The sequence below is a fragment of the Asterias amurensis genome, chromosome 19, assembly GCF_032118995.1.
Source record: "Asterias amurensis chromosome 19, ASM3211899v1".
NCBI classification, from domain to species: domain Eukaryota; kingdom Metazoa; phylum Echinodermata; class Asteroidea; order Forcipulatida; family Asteriidae; genus Asterias; species Asterias amurensis.
Window position 1 is genome coordinate 12695345 of NC_092666.1, and position 20449 is coordinate 12715793.

At 39.4% G+C, this 20449-nt stretch overlaps 2 protein-coding genes across 2 annotated transcripts in view; both read left to right on the plus strand.

The window, feature by feature from the left end:
- The window catches only part of LOC139951280 (multiple epidermal growth factor-like domains protein 8), a 55095-nt gene extending 45151 nt beyond the window's left edge, over window positions 1-9944 (plus strand). Inside the window, 5 exon segments of the mRNA XM_071950084.1 lie at window positions 615-741; window positions 939-1047; window positions 2151-2449; window positions 3777-4337; window positions 4657-9944. Coding sequence (XP_071806185.1) covers window positions 615-741; window positions 939-1047; window positions 2151-2449; window positions 3777-4337; window positions 4657-4881 — 1321 coding nt within the window. The 3' untranslated portion in view covers window positions 4882-9944.
- A 1031-nt stretch (window positions 9945-10975) lies between these two features.
- LOC139951315 (uncharacterized) lies at window positions 10976-19582 on the plus strand. Its single transcript, XM_071950141.1, has 5 exons — window positions 10976-11064; window positions 12308-12478; window positions 14431-14577; window positions 14775-14975; window positions 15680-19582. Exons 2-5 carry the CDS (start codon window positions 12361-12363, stop codon window positions 17785-17787), a joined length of 2574 nt encoding a protein of 857 aa, XP_071806242.1. The 5' UTR covers window positions 10976-11064; window positions 12308-12360; the 3' UTR covers window positions 17788-19582.
- The last annotated feature ends 867 nt before the right edge of the window (window positions 19583-20449 follow it).

Consider the following 20449-nt stretch of genomic DNA (forward strand, 5'->3'; position numbering starts at 1 on the left):
GGTCATCGAAGTTGCGAGATATGAATGAAATAAAAAACACCCTTGTCACACGACGTTTTGTGTTTTCAGATGCTTGATTTCGAGACCTCAAATTCTAAACTTGAGGTCTCGAAATCAAATTCTTGGAAAATTACTTCTTTCTCGAAAACTACGTCACTTCAGAGGGAGCCGTTTCTCACAATGTTTTATACTATCAACCTCTCCCCATTACTCGTGACCAAGTGAGGTTTTATGCTGATAATTATGTTGAGTAATTACCAATAATGTCCACTGCCTTTGATAATTGTGATAAATGTTGATAATTGTGAACGCCACCCCTTATAAAACTTTGCATGGTGTGAGTATAATTAGGTGAGGTTTTGCAGTTACACCATGTGTAAATCTTAAAAAGAACCAGATGGTTAGCAACTCGATGTTTTGGGGTAAAAACTTTGAATTCAACTCACAGGTTCACTGTGACTCTAATGACCCTAGTGAAACACTCTTTGGTCTCTGAAATATAAAAATACATAAAGTTGGCCTCAGTGAAGTTTGAGTTTTGAGAGAGGCTCCTTGTCCTTTAATATTTTGGCACTGTGACCCCATTTAAACATGTCGCTGGCCTCGCTTTGCAGGTGTCAATGTAACGGTCATTGGGACAGATGTGACAAAGTGACCGGTGAGGACTGCCAGTGCAAGAACAACACGGACACACCCTCGTGCCCAACGGAGCAATACCCTAAACCTTGCTGGCAGCACCAGGTATGTAGGCAAAAAATAAACCTGGATTTGAAACTTTGCATGGTAGAAGTATTACATGGTGAGGTTTGCTGAAACACCATGTGAAAATCTATTTTTTGGAGAAGTGATGGTTCTCAAAGGAGCCGGTGGTTGGTGAAGTCAACGTCTCACCCAATATGAAACTTTTGATGATTTTTTTTTTTTCCATCATTCAACAGTGTTCCGCCTGCGAAGAGCTCTTCATCGGTACTCCGACAGACGGTCACCAGTGCTATCGTCAGATGCATGTTGATCAGGATACGTGCTTTGACCCGGAGACTCAAACCAGTAAGTTTAGCCTGAAGATTTGGTTGCTAAGGCTTCGGCTACGGCTAGATCGCTGTGCCATTGTGTGTTGATGTATCAGACATCCTTAGCAACACTCCTAGCAACAGTCATAGCCGTAGCCGGAGGTTAGAGACTCGGACCAATAAGTTTAGCCTGAAGATTTGGTTGCTAAGGCTTCGGCTATGGCTAGATCGCTGTGCCATTGTGTGTTGATGTATCAGACATCCTTAGCAACACTCTTAGCAACAGTCATAGCCGTAGCCGGACGTTAGAGACTCAGACCAGTAAGTTTAGCCTGAAGATTTGGTGGCTACGGCTTGGGCTACGGCTAGATCGCTGTGCCATTGTGTGTTGATGTATAAGGCATCCTTAGCAACACTCTTAGCAACAGTCATAGCCATAGCAGTAGGTTAGAGACTCAGACCAACAAGTTTAGCCTGAAGATTTGGCGGCTAAGGCTTCGCTACGGCTAGATCGCTGTGCCATTGTGTGTTGATGTATAAGGCTTCCTTAGCAACACTCTTAGCAACAGTCATAGCCTTAGCCGTAGGTTATTTCGAGTGCAAACCGCTCTTAGTGGGAAAGCTCCATTAAACAAAGAGGCAAACAAAAACATCCTTTCATCATGTGCGATGTGCTAACACACATCGGTGTAAGGGTAAAAACAAAAATTAATATTCTCTATCCCCGATGCAAATTTAACCTCTTACATGTATATCGTTGTGGTACCCGCTGCCAAAACATAGGATTCAAACTGCCTCTAGCTGCCGGGCAACCTCGGTTGTCTAGTTGGTAAGCGCTGCTCTAGATTTGTAAAGGTCGTAGGTTCGAATCCCACCCGAGTAGCATGCCTGTGATATTTTTTTCACAGAACTCGGGGAAAGTACTGAGTATACAGTGCTAACACATTGGTGTGGGGGTAAAAACCAAAATTAATATTCTCTACCTCGATGCAAATTTACAAACATCTCCCCTATCCTTTTAACAAGCAACTCACACATGTTATATCCATGTATATCTTTTTCCTTTGTACACTTTCATTTGTTTATTTTGATTGCAGAAATCAGAATCAGTTTCATAAATTTTACTTATTTTTTTTTTAGATTGTCCATTAGACTCCAGCCCCCTCTACAACGGCAGAGCGTCCTTCTTCGTCGTTCAGCCCAAGTTCACCAACCTAGACATCCGGCTGACCATCGACATCACGTCTGGCGCCCTCGACGTCTACATCACGTACAGCTCAGAGTTCTTCAAGATTATGACGAACCAGACGTCAGGTCGTCACATGGTGGAGCTGGATGGGGCGGACCTGTTTGAGGAGGCGTACCGGTCCAAGAGGGGCTCAGACGGCACCCTGCGGAGACATCAGCGGCATACTGAACTCACTCCATCAAGCGGACAGGTATGTTTAGGGTGGTGTAGTTGTATCTTGCCTTAGTACATGTAATAGTAGAGAGGTTTCGCAAGCATACGGATACAGATACGAATACTGATACGTTGACACTGTGTGTTCATGTGACGCGTATCCGCAACTAACGTATTTTGCCAGCAAAACGATGAGAAAATGCAGTGTAAAACATGGGGTCTCTACGGGTCATGTTTGTCACAGAAACACTCATGATGAATGCGAGCGCATTCAAGTGAAACATACCTTTAGTTTGCGAAACAAAATCCAACACCCGGAGGACGTGAATGGATACTGTTATCATATCCGTACCTGTATCTGTATCCGCACGCTTGCGTAACCTCTGTAATAATAATAATAAAGACTTAAGACTTGCAATGCGCACATATCCGCCCTGTTGGGTGTTCAAGACACAATAAAACCAAAAAACAAAATGAAAGAAAACAGACACAACAAAATTAAACCTTGAAAACTTGTGACATAAGATAAGTTTTGAGAAGAGATTTGAATGTTGTGGTACAAAGACATGATCTAAGATTAAGTGGAGAGTTTCAGATGTGTGGCGCAGCTGAAGACAAAAACCTGTCACCTCAGGAGTGTTGAGACTTGGGTTCATTGAGGATGAGCATGGAACTGGATATTATAAGTTATCACACAAGCGCGAGTGGAATACGAAAAAATATAGCGCGTCTGCGTCCCATATGCAACGAGGCCGAAGCGCGCGTGTGATAACAAATCTATCTTCCAGTCTCACTTGCAACGCGCAAAATTCAAAATTTCAGAGCGTTATTTCACACGCACAAAGTTTAGAATGTAATTTTTGCACTGTCCGTATACAGAGCGTGACAAAATGACATTTCACAGTACGCACTGTGTAATAAAAACAGAGGAAGTAGGATATAAAACAGAGGTCGTAGCAGATATGTTTTTATCCCCCTAGTAGTTTGAGCTTCTGATTGGTGGATTAGCGCGTATTGGAAGATAAAGTACATTGCTACATGTATTGCATGGAGCGGTCACGCGGCAGTCTCGTAAAATTAAGATTTATGATATGTCGTGCTCCAAACCAATCAAAAGGCTGAATCTTTTTAAGGCGTGTTTTTAAGAGGAATATAAGTTAGTGGCAGGGAAACGTTTGTCCCTTGACCCAACAACTTCTATGTTTCAAAAGATATTATATGATGAATAATGTTATGAATAGGATAACTTTCGATCCAAGCCGGACCTTCTTCAGACATGTCAGAGGAAGAATAATCATTGATGAATAATATTCATATGTTATAATCCTAAACCTCCTCTCTCCCAATCCGACCCCCATCTCTAGACTGCCTCCGTCGAGCCGCCCATCTACAACCAGCTCTTGGAGTACACCGCTGGCACACCCATCAACACCTTTGTCAAGATCTCCGAGACTTACTTTGTGACAATCATCCGCAACCTCCAGAACCGCCTCGTGGTCACCCTCCCTGAAGAGACGCACAGCCTCAAGTCGCGCAAGTTCTACATCGTGCTGTTGAGCCGAGAGAGCGATGGTGGTGCCAAGGCGAACGCCACAAACGGAATCATGTACTTCCGCCAGGACCAGCCGCACATCGACCTCTTTGTCTTCTTCTCCGTCTTCCTGTCTTGCTTCTTTCTCTTCCTGGCGATTCTCGTCGTCGGCTGGAAGGTTAAGGTCGGCCTCGAGGCTAGGAACGATCGGCAACGGCGAGCCCTGGAGCTGGAGCACCGGGCGAGCCGACCGATCGGACAGGTGCTGCTGTTCATCGACAGGGCGCCTCTAGCTCCGTATGCGCCCCCTCCGTCGTCCCGGAGACATAGCCGACTGAAGAAAGGCTGGGTCGACCCACATCAAGCTTCTCGTCCTACGTCAGCTGGTAACAAAGTAAGTTTTTTTCTTTGACCAGATTTGCTCAGGCACAGTATTCTTCCTACTTTAGTCTGATTTCACAAATTCTGGTTTTCTACCCTTCAGTGAAAAATCAGTGGAAAGTTTTAATTGATTAGTTTGTTCAGGGTTTTGGCATTTTGAACTTGTCTGAGCTTGGAATACCAGAATGTACTTTTATCAGTGAGAATTCAGGTTCAAACTAATAAATCTATTCTTGCAATGTTGTACCCTATAACGTAATTATTCCTTTGCGCTTAGAATGTGCCTGACATTTGAGACGTTCCTTTAACCTATTCTCTCCTTTTATCTGCAGGAGCGCTTCCGTACCGGTTCAATCGCCACGGAGCCCACAGAGGACGACATGGCAGCTGTCTGCACGACAATCATCTCCCTCCCCGGTGGCGCAGTCGCCCCTGTCCAGGCCTGCCTGGGCTCTGCCCTCGTCCTCCTGAAGGCGTCCAATCGCCTCGTGGACCATCCACCCCAGCAACGCACCATACGCTTCTCAAACGGTAGTAAAGCAGGTATGTGCCGGTAACTGAGGGGGGCTACCGGAATTCTCCGTCTTAGTTGAACTTTTTTGACATAAATGTCTATATTATTATATATATAACAGAGATATTTTTTATAAGGTTAATTTTTGAGTTTGTGTATACAAGAGTTGTGTGTACATTTTCGTTATTGGTTGTTGTTCTTCCTTTGGAGTACATGGAGCGGAGAAAGTTAAAAGCATGATGGGCATTGTATTCCAGTTTGTATTCTAAAGAAACTTGTATGGATTCGGTTCTTCTCTTAAAGGAACATTACAGAATTGGTAAGAAAAAACTTCTCAAAGATCACAGATTTACTGAAAACTTACACAGTCTAACGATTATGATAGTAGAAAACATCCCTTGGAATTTTTCTGTCTGAAATGTCATATTTGTTGAGAAATAAATAAAACTAAATTTCCTGTTTGGAGCCTATCGTTCGGTGAGTGTAATAAAAAAACAGGAAAATTAAACGATGTCATGACTGTGTACGGTAATCGGTTTTTCACTATTTTCTCATGACCCAGATGGCCGTTCGATCTCAAACTTCAGGTTTGTCAGTTTATGCAAATGGTGGAATCATTAAAGGCAGTGGACGCTATTGGTAATTACTCAAAATAACTATTATCATAAAACCATACTTGATTACGAGTAATGGGGAGTGGTTGGTAGTATAAAACATTCTGAGAAACGGCTCCCTCTGGAGTATAAGCTTACGAGAAAGAAGTAATTTTCCACGAATTTGATTTCGAGACCTCAGATTTAGAATTTGAGGTCTCGATATCAAGCATCTTAAAGCACACAACTTTGTGTGACAAGGGTGTTTTTTTCTTTCATTATTATCTCGCAATTTCAACGACCGATTGAGCTCAAATTTTCACAGGTTTGTTATTTGATGCATATGTTGAGATACACCAACTGTGAAGCCTAGTCTTTGACAATTACCAATGGTGTCCAGTGTCTTTAAAGTGCTTACACTGCCAGCAACTGTTTTGTTAGCAAAACCAATTCTGTACTGTTCCTTTAGATGGGTCAATGATTTGTCATCTTCGAGTTTAAAAAACTTGATGTTCACAAAGTGAAATGTGAGAGGTTTTTGGTTAATTTTTTTTTATAGGTAAGGTCATATTAAGTGTTATTTTTTTCTTATTCCAAATTTGTTCGCAATGTACAAAAAAAATCATGTTTAATTTTGAATCTTGTTTACATCTCATGACTTCTTTTTTCTAGCCTTTGAAAAAGACTCTGCTAGGGTTAAAACCATCAGACTATTAATTTTGTTTACAACTTTTTTTCCCAAGGTATTTCAAATGTCAATACTTGAATCTTTTTGCTTGAGTTTTGAAATGTACGGAAGGGTTTGTAGGAGAGGTGTCCAGATTGAGGTCATACTGTGGGGGGGGGGGGGCCAAGAGATTGAAAGGGTTCTTAAAGGCAGTGGACACCATTGGCAATTACTCAAAATAATTGTTAGCATAAAAACTTACTTGGTAACAAGCAACGGAGAGCTGTCGATAGTATTAAACATTGTGAGTAACGGTTCCCTCTGAAAGGCAGTGAACACTATTGGTAATTACTCAAAATAATTATTAGCATAAAAAACCTTACTTGGTAACGAGTAATGGGGAGAGGTTGACAGTATAAAACATTGTGAAACGACTCCCACCGAAGTGACATAGTTTTCGAGAAAGAAGTAATTTTCCTCGAATTTGATTTTGAGTTTAGAATTTGACGTCTCGAAATCAAGCATCTGAAAGCACACAACTTCGTGTGATGACAAGGGTGTTTTTTCTTTCATTATTATCTCGCAACTTTGATAACCAAGCGAGCTCAAATTTTTACAGGTTTGTTATTTTATGCATATGGTGAGATACACCAAGTGAGAAGACTGGTCTTAGACAATTACCAATTGTGTTCCAATGTCTTGAAGTAACATAGTTTTTGACAAAGAAGTCATTTCTCACTCTAATTTTAAAAAACTTCAGGCCTAAAGCCTTTGTCCAGTGCCATTACACTTGCATGCCAAAAGAATCTGACCCCGTAAGAAGTGACTATTGAAACGATAATGTTTTTGTTTTATCCTTATAGAACGTTAATAGATTCAATGTTCAATTTGTTTCATACACCAAACAAAATTTCCCAAAGTGAATTTTTTTCTGAACAGAGCCTCCTTTTTCCTAATGTTTAGTTGGACTTTTTTTAGGTAAAAAGTACAGATGCACTTTTTTTATGTACCATAGTCTAATTGTTCATATCTAAATAATGCCATTCCTAAACTTCTAATTATGTATATTAGTAACAAAGTTTTAAAAAATGAAGGGAAAAAAAAAAAAATTACAATTAAGAGTCAGCTGCAAACTTGACTTGTTTTTTTTCTTATGACATGGCTGCCTGCTAAGAATAGCAGTTGTTGTTTACCTCCTAAAAAAGAAGAAGAAAATCAAAGGGCATTATTTTGTTGACAAGGCTGAGCTGAGTAATCTACACTATTTACCATCAGTTTATGTTTTTTGTGTATTATGCTAATTAGTTTAATTATACTCAACCGTGTAGTAATTGATACGTCCAGTGTTTTTTCTTTTCATGTAAGCTCCAGCTTGGTCCAAGTTTTAAGTTGAAGGCAAAACACATCTAACAAGTAATTTCTGTTTAAGTCTTTCATTTTTTGTTGAGGTAAAAATTCTACTTTGTGTTGGAGTTGATCCTAACTAGACTACATGGTTCAGGATGATCGTTCAATTGTTTGTTTTAGTGTTTTGTGTTGTAGTTGATTAGGCATAATTATGTCATTAAACTGGGTAGTTATAACCTGTTTGGTTTTAGCAATTAAACTGGGTAAATAACCAGACAAACAGTTCTATAATAGAAAATTAAGCTTCTTTTTTAACGGCAGTGGGCGCTATTGGTAATTACTCAAAACATTTCTTAATATTAAACCTTACTTGGTAAAGCGTAACGGAGAGCTGTCGATAGTATAAAACATTGTGAGAATCGGCTCCCTCTGAAGTGAAGTAGCTTTCCACGAATTTGATTCCAAGACCTCAGATTTAGAATTTGAGGTCTCCAAATCAAGCATCTGAACGTACACAACTACGTGTGACAAGGGTGTTTTTTCATTTATTATTATCCCGCAACTTCGACGTCCGATTGAGCTCAAATTTTCACAGGTTTGTTATTTTGTGCATATGTTGAGATACATCAAGTGAGAAGACTGGTCTTTGACAATTACCAAAAGTGTCAAATGTCTTTAAAGTGGAGTGGTAAAACCATGTTTCCCTCAACTACAGTGTACATTACCAATGCTCCAATATTTCTGAAACAAGACATAATTTCCACACTAATTTTGGTTTTACCCTTACACTGACGTGTGTTAGCAGTGTATAATCGGTATACTCAAAGCTCTATGAATAAAATCACAGACATAACTCGGGTGGGATTCAACCGATCTTTGCAAGGTTTTGGGTCAAACCCAAATGAAGATTCTTATCCCTAATGCAGTTTCCATCTATGAAACATAAATTCTTTACTTGTTCCTCACATTATATTGTTTATTTTTTAGTATCTTTACAGCTATCAGTATTATCTAACTAAACTATCCTAGTACTGCCTGATTGTGCCGGGAAAGGTCTAGCTTAGCAGCTATTAGTAATTGTTTTATTAAATTTTTAGTATTTTATTTATGTAGCTAGATTAAATTATTCTGCTCGCTCTCTTTTTAAAAAATCTGTTTTCTTTATATTCCTTTTTGGGGTCAAATGGGTATCTTTATTAAACATGATTTGAGCCAAAGTGTTTGCACCATTTACATATTTCATGGGAAAAGGTCTATTACCTGTTCTATTGCCTTATTGGAGGGGGGGGGGGGGTGAAAGGGTTCCTAAACTTGTGTTAGTCCTCCGTGTGCTTTCTTACTATCTGCTGAATATTGCACTGAAAGTTTCTCACAGGGTGTCACCCCTATGTTTATTACAGGAAAAGAAAACGTTCATTATAATTAGAGTTTGTAATGAAAGTGAAAGTTCTTCTTTTTTTTCTAACTTTTAATAGGATAATTGTTTTTGTCAGACTACATTTGTTTGGTAATAAAATCTCACTGTAGCATTTTTTTTTTTAAGTGAATCTTTTTTGGAATTATGTTATACCATGGAGGTACAAAGTGTACCTTGTAGTTGGTATTTGAACGGTGTCAATAGTTTATGTAGTTGTGTAAACATTGTGTGTGTTTGTTTGTTTGTTTGTCGGGGTGTTTGTTTGGGTTTTGGGGTGTTTGTTTTTGTATTGTCTGTTTTGGTTTCGTTTTGTTTGTGTCTGTTTGTATTTTGTTGCGTACCTATTACCACATTTGCTCTGATATTCAATACCAGAGATTTATATGTGAGATACTTTACCTACAGTTGTAATTGGAGAATTACTTTCCAAGGATTTTGGTTTAAAATATAAAACCAATATTATGGCTATAAAAGTTGTGCTGCAATTAGTGGCACACCTTTTGCTTACATGTGTAGTGCGGTTTGCCCAAATCTGGGCAATTACTACAACTTCTGTTGGGTTTATTTTATGGGGATTTAGCTACAGTACGGGTGAACCCAAATTGGGCAACTTCTGCAGCAAGAATGCAATTAACTAGTTACACTCCTTTCGACACATGCCTATGTTTCGCAACCCTTGTTCAGACAACCGTAGTGTATGTTCTTAACCCTTACTTAACCTTTACCCTAGCAACCACAGGACTTTTTACAAAACATAGGTGAAAACTGTTATGTTAGATCTGCTGAATTTTGTAGTTTTACCTTCTATGTATAGTGTTATGTATGCTTAAGTTACTTAGCATTTCGAAGTGTCGCTAAACAGAATTCAGTTTACTATCCATACTGCTGTTGTAATTAATATTAGTTGTTTATACTCAAATGTATTATTTTATCTAAGCAAAGAATCTTGTGGAATCTATTCTAGTTAGTTTTGTTTTTATAATAAAGTCCCTCTTGTAATGATTTCAGTTCCTTATTTTAATTTGATTGTATAATATAATGTACATTTTTCCATCAACTGTGTGAATATTTTCACTGTGCATGTCGACTATAGATTTGCAATAAAATAACAATAACAAAGAATTGCTGAATGTTGTGTCTTCACTTTTTGCTGTCTTTTTTACCATAGACACTATCCTGGGACCAAGTTCATAGAGCTGCTTCAACCACATAAATTAATGCTTAAACCATTGCTGCTAAGCAACAAAACGCAGAATACCAGTCACACAACGTATATGTTATGTGGCCCTTTGGCTGGTAATCTTAGTCTAGTAAAGCATCTGTTGTAGTTTAGCTAATTTTTATGCTTATCAGGTCTATGAAATAAGCCCAGTTCGGCAAGTGTGGTGCGATTCCACTGAATTCATGGAAATTCATGCCCAGTACTGATTGTTTTTCTCAAAAACTTCTTTGATGATTGATAGAAGAAATACTTCTACTTGTTTTTTTTTGTGTGTTTGTGTGTATTACTCCATGATATTTTTGTTGTTGCTGTACCTAGTTTGATAATTGTGGAATTACTTTTTCAATTACTTTTTCAATGACTAATATTAGAAAATGAAATGATCATCAAATTGATCGCTATGTAGAAACTGATTTATCAATTCAGAGGCGTACCCTAATTTGATACAAATTCTGAACTGTGTTTTTGTTTCACTGCAACTATGCGAATGCGATACGAAAGTTGACGTCACACATTCGCAACGAATAATTCGCAGCAGTTCAACTTTGCTCAACTCACTTGCGAATATCGGTGCGAAAGGAGGGTTGTGACGTCAAATTCACGTCAAATTTGCTTCGCATGAAGTATGAACCGGGCTTAAGTCGACGAGGTAAAAAGAAAACCACGCAATTTCGAGGCATATTTGTGTGGATCATTGTTTTCTACTTTTACGCTTTTCAAAGACAAACTCGACCGATCCAAGGCAACGTGTTCCTTTAAAAGCGGAGCCATAAGCAAATCCCCCACCCCCCCGCCCACGCCTCCGCCCCCGCCCCCTGCAAGCTGCTGATTTCTTGCGGACTATCTAAAATTAGGCAATAGAGGGCGCTATTCACAGCCCAAAAGCCAGCCAGACAGTCAACAAAATGCTTCCCGTCTGTTTGTCTAGACAAAAAGAAGACACAAGAATCTCCAATAATTCACCAAATGGAGCGACCAAGGTAGGTTTACAAACAATGCAGGGGAAATGCAGGAATGGCTTTTGTGTGCTCAGCTTATAAGGGAAATATGTAGTCGTTTCCTTGGTTGAATATGGGCGAAATTACGACAGAATCTTCGGTCCGTCCGTTTGTCTTTTTTTCACTATGCTGTGTATGTGGGACTGAGTGTGTGACCGACTCCGTGTGACCGACTAGGTCGCCCTGCCGTCCATCAGTCTGTTGATGAGTGAGCATTACTAAAAGTAAAACATACATTGTAGGGCCTAGTACCGTACGTAGACTACTAGTAGTATTAACAACTTTAATGTATGAACATGTGGAAAGATTTCCATATCGTGCCACCACTTTTTCATTCATTTCACCCCAAAAGAATGTCTCATTATTTATGGATGACGCAATATCATCATCTTCCTACCATGTTCCTACACTGTGCAGAAACCTCCTCTGGAGTATACTCGCACATTCAGACATTGGTTGCAAACTAGCAGGTGCAGACAAAAACTCAAGACATATGACAAAGTGGTGGCTGAATTATCATAATCATTATGATACGGAAATTTTATCAGGGGGGGGGGTGTCCAAAGACAAGGTGTGAAAGCAATGTCAACTCTCAGTCACCTGTGTTCGAGTAGAACTTGTATTCAATTGGGCCATTTGCAGCAACTGAGAACTGTCAAAGAACTGAGACAAGCAGCGATTGAAAGACACTAGGTGATGGCGGCAACTCCAGGAGCCCGGGAGTGCGCCACCATTACAACCTGAGGACGAGGCGGCCACGGACGCAAGTCTATGCCGAATGATGATGATTTGCAGCAGTGGTGCAGTGTTAGTGTAAAAATCGACCAATGTTATGTACTAGTTGTAGCTGCAATAACCCTCCTGCTCCCGTCGGCAGGAGGGTTATGTTATCGCAACTAGTTATGTACCCGCGCTCAGAAAACTAGACACTATACCAACAAGTACCACTCACTATTTTTGCAGCTCAATTTATGTAGAGATTAGAAATTTTAATAATTGGAAAATGATTACTGTTTCTGTGGTATGTTATTTATTATAGTTTTATATTCCATGACTTATTTGCAGTTTCCAATTTTTCTGGGGAAAAAACCTGGCACAGCTATCATTAAAAATGTTATCATTTTAATGGGGCCTTTCTTATCAAAACAAAGGCGAGTAATAACAATTAAAAAAAAAAAATTTTTTAATTGTCTTTAAATGCATTTTTCATCTTGTTTTTTGGCAGGTAACGGAAATAATGGGAAGTTATAATCCACAAAAATAGTTCTGCTAGTCACCATGGCAACCGACAACAACTCTGAGAGCTTCACAGCTGAACAGTTGTCTGTAATCGCTGATTACGAGAAGACTGGGCCTGAGAATGTTCAAGAGCATTACGACATGCTGTTAGATCCAGGTTTGTTTCTTGCATTCTTTATTCAATTTAAAGGAACACGTTGCCTTGGATCGGTCGAGTTGGTCTTTGAAAAGCGTTTGTAACCAATTGTTATAAAATGCATATGATTACAAAGATATTTTAAAAGTAGAATATAATGATCCACACAAGTATCACTCGAACGTGCGGGGTTTTCCTCTTACCTCATCGACAAACACAATCGACCATTTATGAGACTCCCATAAATGGCCGACCGTGTTAGTTCACAAAGTTAAGGGAAAACACCGCAATTTCGAGGCAAATATGTGTGGATCATTGTATTCTACTTTTAAAACATCTTTCTAACCATATGCATTTTATGACAAATGATTACAAAACGCTTTTTATAGACCAACTCATCCGATCCAAGGCAACGTGTTCCTTTATTTCAATTCACTTTATTTCCAAATCCAAACAAATAAACAAAACAATTGGGAGTGAATAAGAAGTACGTTTTACAAGCAAATGGAATAATGATAATACATGAAGTAATACTATAATACAACATTTACAAGCATTAAACAAAATATAAAATACGGAAAACAAAATGGCTAGTAATTATTTTACTCTTCTTTTTTTTATATTGTTTTTACTTAGTTGTCCCATAACATATACCCCTACATGTTTACGCTTCATTTATTTATTTATTATTGTTAGTTTTTGATGTGATTATGTCTGTTAACTTTTTAATAATATTGTGTTAATTAACAATGTACATGTATGCCTAAACCAGTTATTTTTACTGCAGATTTGGTTCACCCTGGGTAAATTATTGAAATAAATAAATAGCTTTAGAAAGAAAGCGCACTGGACTCAAGTTTTGGCGTTTCTGACACTTGTGACCTTCAAAGCAAGGTGGTTTTTGGAACCATCTGAATGTTCTCATCAGATATAGGCCTAAATGTAGTTAAAAAAACTAATTGTAAAAAATTCATTTCAAGAGATTTTTAAATTTTTTTTTATGCAAGTCGCCTGACACACAAGGCCTGAAGGCCACTCTAAGGTGCGGGCTACAATTATTTTTTCCAGAGGCCATTGCCACCTACTCCTAAGGCTGAAACAGGTTTACCCCCCTTTACAGTCCATACGAATGTAGGCTTGGGTATCATCAGTTCGAAGCCTGGCCGGTAGAGCAGAAAGCACTGCCTCCCCAATTTTATGTAGCAAGTGTCACGACTGGGATCCGAACCCACACACTGCTGATCAAACACCAGTGCTTGAATGCGGTGCTCTTAACCGCTCGGCCATGACACTGCCAATTGAGGTGATCTCCAATTGAGATATGACAAAAAATCCGCAGCAATTATGTCCATGACGGAAGAATAATCTCTGAAACACAATCTAAGAAATGTAGCTGACGGCAACATTTGCCAGATTCACATTCTGGGGTGTGACGGATTCTTCATAGCCACATTACTTTGGAGTGAAATGTTTCTCAAAATGCTTTATACTGTTGAAAGCTGCTGTTTCTAACCAATAAGTTTGTATTGCCATTAATTTTAAAGCCATTGGACACGCTCTGAACAGAAGAAAAATTAAGAGTTCACAGATGTACAAATAACTTACAGGGTTTACAGCAGGTAACAGTGAAATTCCTTTGAAATACTATTCCATGAAATGCTTCACTTTTTGAATAATGGATTTATTTTAAACACATGTCATGAGACGGCAAAACGTGCGGAAACAAGGTTGGGTTTTCCCTTTATGCTCTCCCGACTCCGATGACCAATTGAGCCTAAATTTTCACAGGTTTGTTCTTTTATATGTTGTTATACATGAAGTGTGGGCCTTTCGACAATACTGTTTACCGGTGTTGTGCGATTGCTATAAGAGTGATAAATCAAACGTCTACCTTCCCGTTTAACTTATTAGAAAATGTTCAGTGTCTTACTCATGTGATAAAAAAGTTTTGTTTTGAAATCGTTTTCTTATAGATATTGCCATCCCTCAGTTGCTGTCTTCAACGGTGTCTGGGATCGCACTCCAGAAGCACCGACGTAAGAGCAGTCGTCCTGTCCAGTACCGACCAGGAGAAAGTCTGAGCACTGCAAAAGCCCCTCAGAGAACAGAACTCAACAATGGTAAAAAATATGACTTTTAGAACTTTTCGGAATCGTAATTCCATCAATTAACCTGTTAAAAACCACAGAGTTCTCTTAGACCCCTGGGGGTCGGAACAAAACTCATTTTCCAGGCATCTTTCCATTTACACTGTTCGTCCTATGTTTAGGGAGAATGCTGATCGGCCTTTTTTTATTATATGCTTTTTCTTCAACAGACTCGTCATTGTTTGAATCTGTCCTCCCTGATAATTCAAGTGCACCAAACCTCAATGGCATGTCAGCTGAGTATCAGATAGAGGAGGGTCAGCCATCAGATGGGGTCATGGAATCCATCCAAGCAGCCTTAGACCTCCGTGGGATTGAAGACATCAATCAACGGATCACTAGTCAGCTGCAGAAGGCAACCGAAGTCGCAGGTTTGTTCTGAAATTCTTTTATCGCCGGCCCGGGCAGGTGAATAATAAAAATTAATAAGCTGAAAGGTGTTTGAAGCTTTGCATGGTGTGGAGAACAAGAGTTATAAATATAAATATGAATAGTAACTTGCGGGTACAACCATGAATAAATCTCTTTTGAACAGTATACTCTGCTTGTCTTCAGGAAAATGGAGACGAGCAGGAGACGAGCAGAGTAAACTTTTCGAGACCAAACCGGCTCTTTTCAGAGCCACCACTCCTTCAAAAGAGATTTTACTTGTGGTTGTACCGCAAGTTTACTGTTCAGATTTATATTTATAGTTACGCTTAGTAATAAGCTGGCATTTATAGAGCACCTTTTTCCAGTGAGATGTGTTGGTTCTGTGATCAAAGAATCAAAAAAAAAGATGGCCCAAAACAAAAATCATTGTCGCCGAAACAAGTGGGTCTTCAGCAGTTTTTTTAAATAGTAATAATAATAAACAGCATTTATAAGGCGCATTATGAAACAAAGAGGTTGCAAAGCACTAGGATGTGTCCAACACAGATCAATTAATATATAAGATGGCCCAAAATAAACGACGAAACAAATGGGTCTTCAGCAGAGTTGTTTTTTTGCAGCTGTTAGGAAAAACTTAGACCATTTAAGAGCGTAAAGTGAAACGGTGAACATAATATCTTGATGTTTTTTGTTTACTTCACAGACGGTGACCACCAACCGTGCCCTTTCTGCTCCTACGTCTTCAGCAGTGTTGTTTTCCTTGTCAGGCATCTGAAGTACCGACATGGAATCAATCTTGAGATGCAGGTCAGCGTGCCTCAGGATCCTTCCAGCGTGCCCCTAGATCCTTCCTTAGATCAGACCAACTCAGCTCAGTCTCTCGGATCATCAGACTCTCCGGACGCTGGAGTGGTGGGTTCAAAATCACCCATAGCCAAAGAACAGAATGTTCATGATGCCAAACAGACAGTTGACCCAGACCAAGTAGACGAACTTCCAGAAGAATATTCAGATAAAATATCGCTTGTTGATAAGGAAGAGCTCAAAAAAGGCCAGAAACCCTCAACCGAAATGACGAATCAGGATCAGTTTGCAGGGCCTGGAGGTTTGTTAAATCAAGTAACAGAGCAGCCTGTGAAACCGATTCTCGTCTGCAACCAGTGCACAAGGGCCTTCTTAACAGAAGATGACCTAGAGAAGCATCAACAGATTCACAACATCGAGAAAAGCTTCCAATGCCAACACTGCGAAAAGCTCTTCCAAAATTCAAGCAGCTTGAAGAAACACACCAAGCTACACACAGACGGGAAAGTCTACACCTGCGAGGTTTGTGACAAGTCCTTCGCAGCTACTGCTTACTTAAAAACCCACATGAGGCTCCACACCAAACAGAAGCCATTCGTCTGCAAACACTGCGGGAAAGCATTCGCCGCAAGCGGGACACTGATAAGCCATGAGAGAATCCACATCAATGATAAACCGTACGGCTGCGAGTTTTGCGGGAAGCGCTTTCGCCAGGGTAGCCATCTCAACAGACATAAGATCATCCACACAAACATGAAGCCACATATATGCAGGAAGTGCGATCGGGCATTCGCAGATGTCGCCAATCTCCGTCGGCATGAGCGTATCCACAACCAGGACAACCCGAATGTTTGCGGAGAATGTGGGAAAACCTTCATTAACCTGAGTAGCTTGAAGAAACACGAGCGACTCCACACCAACGAGAAGCCCTACATCTGCAGACATTGCAGTAAACCCTTCGCCTCTAGCGGGAATCTCATCAGCCATGAACGTACTCACACCAACGAGCGACCTTACATCTGCAAGGAGTGCGGGAAGGCCTTCACTCAGAGCAGCCACCTGAAAGCTCATCTAGGAACCCACTCGACAGACACTCTCTACGTCTGCAAGCACTGCGGTAGAGGCTTCACCCAGCGAAGCACCCTCTGCGTTCATGAAAGAATCCACCTGAACAAGAAGCCTTACATCTGTAAGTTCTGCACCCGTGCCTTCACTCAGAGCAGCACCTTGAAGGCACACATCAGGACACACACCAAAGAGAGAGCTCACGTTTGTAAAGTCTGTGGCAAGGCCTTCTCAGCCAGAGGAAACCTTAAGAGTCATGAACTTATCCACACGAATGAGAAGCCATTCAAGTGCAAGGCTTGCCCGAAAGCTTTCAAGCAGGGGAGCACCTTAAGAGCCCATGAACGGACCCACACAAAGGAAAGACCATACGTCTGTCGAGAGTGCGGGAAGGCTTTTGCAGACGGTAGCAACCTGAAGGCTCATTTGATACGAATTCACAACAGAGACGCTTCCCTAAGTCTTTCAATGCTATACGGTGCTGAGAACCTGGATTCTTTGATAGCGGAGTCTGGAAATGAAACTCTACCTCCCGATGAAGAAGGGTCACCTGTCACTGAGAATCTTGTTACCCAGGAGCAATGCTTAGAGTCACCTGTTGGAATCACGATAAAGAAAACAAAGAAGGGGTTAGCATCAGCTTTAAGAACTAACGTACAAATTCCTCAAAGGAATCATGAGAGCCATGAAACGACTAAACAAAATCTCTCCTTGCCAATCGATAAAACGCAAACTATTCTTAGTCTTGAGAAAGCATTAATAGGAAACTCAGATAATAGTATGAAAGCATTAGCAGAGAGAGAACACCACCACTTATCGTTTAACCAAAGAAACCATGATCAGGAGCAACTTCATTCCGTTAGTAGTATTTCAGATCTTTCAGAGCAACAAGACAAACCAAAGGAGTTTGCTAAGCAGAATTTGAGCTCATCAGCTTTATGAAATTGTACCCAGGTTTAAAGGCACTGGACACTATTGGTAATCACTGAAAATAACTGTTAGCATATAAACTTACTTATAACGAGCAATGGAGAGCTGTTGCCAAAACATCATGAGAAACGGCTCCCTCTGAAGTAATGTAGTTTTTGAGACAGAAGTTGTTTCTAACTAAAATATTTGAATTGAGTTTGAGACCTTAGCTGAGGTCTCGAATTCAAGCATCTGAAAGCACACAACTTGTGCGACCAGGGTGTTTTTTCTTCCATTATTCTCTCGCAAGGTGTCAAGTGGCTTTAAAGGGGTAATTTATTTTGGTATTTGCTCCATGATCAATTATAAAGTGAGGGTAAACCTTTGATAGCTACTTCAAAGACCAATTACCATATAACATTTTAACAAATCCGTTTTAAGGGGATGTGGTTTTAGAGGGGGGGAATTTCACAAACGATTTAATCTGAGAACATTTTCTGTATGAAGAGTTTCTCAGATTGGGTACTCCAAATTTGGATTACTTTTCCTACGTGGTCGTAACCGTTCCAGATTTTCGTCAACATCGCCAAAACGCTACTACCACTGATATAAATAACCAACTCTTTATCCGTCCATTTTCTTGTTTGCAATTTTGAGAATGATTTGTGTGAGAAACGCTTCAAAAAGTGTAAACAAAATTTGAAATTTCTTGAACACAGGCACTTCTACTAAGTAACTTGATTATCCGTCCATTTTTATGTTTGTTTGCTAATTAGAATTCCAAAAGGCTCAATTGTTTTTGAAGGGAAACGGAAGAAAACTGGATACTTTAACCCCCAATGTAGACCTTGAGTTTTGTTAGTTGTTTTGATGTTGTCAGGTTGTTGTTGTTGTTTTTTTTGGTGTTCTTGCAGTTGTTTTATTTATTTTGTCTGTATGTGTTTTTTAACAATAATTATCTACCGAGCTAGCATCGTAAGATTAAACCCACCTACATGTATCTTACCATAATTTCTTTTAAAGATTATATCCCTATTTTTGACAGATTTGACCAGAAAATTTAGATAAACATATTTTTAAAATGTACTTATACTTCAGACAAAATTATTTTGCACGGTTGTCACGTTCAAATCTGGAATCTTTTTAGTGCTCATGCTGTATTTTTATCAAAGTTTCTCCCTCGCAAATTAATTTTAAAACACATAAATTTCAGCCGCAATTTAAGATCGGTTGAGTTACCCCAATCATAAGTTTTTTATTTTGTTGGCCTTTTGTGTTTGATCTATTTTGATGGTTTGGTTTGTTTTCGCAGCAGAGGCATGCAACTTTTCAGCAAGGCCAATGAATTACTAGTTTTAGTTTCTCTTTTCATTGAAAAAAGAGGTTCAAAGTCTTGGTGGGCCTTGAACTTTCCTCTTTTTCTTTGATTAAATACAGTTACATGCCTGCAGTTTGGTACGTTTTGAAATAATGTCAGAAAATTAGGCCCTGTGATTGTGGCAAGTGAATTTCTGATAATGGTTACTACAAACAAGAGATGTGACAAAGACTTTTTAAATTTGAATATATTGATGATGCTAATTTTTGCAAAGACGATCAAAATGTTCACCTTGTCCCGCTGCATATTAGTTTTATGAACATGGAAAAAATAAATTAGAATTGGCTATTATTTATTATTATTTGAAACTCCAAATAATTTATTATTAATTTTAATTTATGATGTGGAGAAAGTGCTAAGATTAATTCCCTAAGATTGTACTTATATGAAATAAGTGTTACATATTTTCTTAGAAATGAATAAGTATCGGAAAGCAGTGAATAAAATAATCATGGATGTTGAATACCTTGGTTAACAAGATAACGAAGAAAGAAGTTGCGTTTACTGGTCAGTTACTCCAGGGCTTGTTAAAGGCAGTGGACACGATTGGTAATTACTCAAAATAATTATTAGCATAAAACCTTTCTTGGTGAAGAGTAATGGGGAGAAGTTGATGGTATAAAACATTTTGAGAAACGGCTCCCTCTGAAGTGCCATAGTTTTCGAGAAAGAAGTAATTTTCCACGAATTTGATTTCGAGGCCTCGGATGTAGAACTTGAGGTCTCGAAATCAACCATCTAAACGCACACAACTTCGTGTGACATGGGTGTTTTTTTCTTTCATTATTATCTCGCAAGTTCAATGACCGATTGAGCTCAAATTTTCACAGGTTTGTTATTTTGTTGAGATACACCAACTGTGAAGGCTGGTCTTTGACAATTACCAATAGTGTCCACTGCCTATTCATTTGATTTATTTCAATTTTTATGTTATTAAACCAATCAATCAGTTATAAATAAATAGTTTATAAAGCGCGTAAATCAAAGGTTTGCTCTATGAGGCACAGAAGAAACAATAAGTCATTGGTGGTAGATCTTCTGGAGATTGCGTAAGGGGGTGGGGCGCAAAGGGGGGCGCTAAGGGTGTTAGCTTAACAAAGAGCTAGTTACTTAATCTCCAGAAAGCTTTTGCGTCATATGTGGTGAAGTTCTTCTAAACATACCCCCTACTTTGACATTTTGATCATCCAGCGTTCGCAAAAACAAGACAAGCCTAGACGACCACGCCCATCACTGTTATCTTTTTGGCACGGCCCGTATTTTTTTTTTTGTACAGAGAGTGACCAAACTGTTGAGGGCGCCCTTAATCATACGTGT

Excerpts from the sequence above, each read along its gene's own strand:
- LOC139951315 (XM_071950141.1), top strand. The coding sequence starts at position 12,361 with ATGGCAACCGACAACAACTCTGAGAGCTTCACAGCTGAACAGTTGTCT. Across the intron at positions 14,578-14,774 it reads GAGAACAGAACTCAACAATG|ACTCGTCATTGTTTGAATCT; the intron begins GTAAAAAATATG and ends TTTCTTCAACAG. Across the intron at positions 14,976-15,679 it reads GAAGGCAACCGAAGTCGCAG|ACGGTGACCACCAACCGTGC; the intron begins GTTTGTTCTGAA and ends TTTACTTCACAG.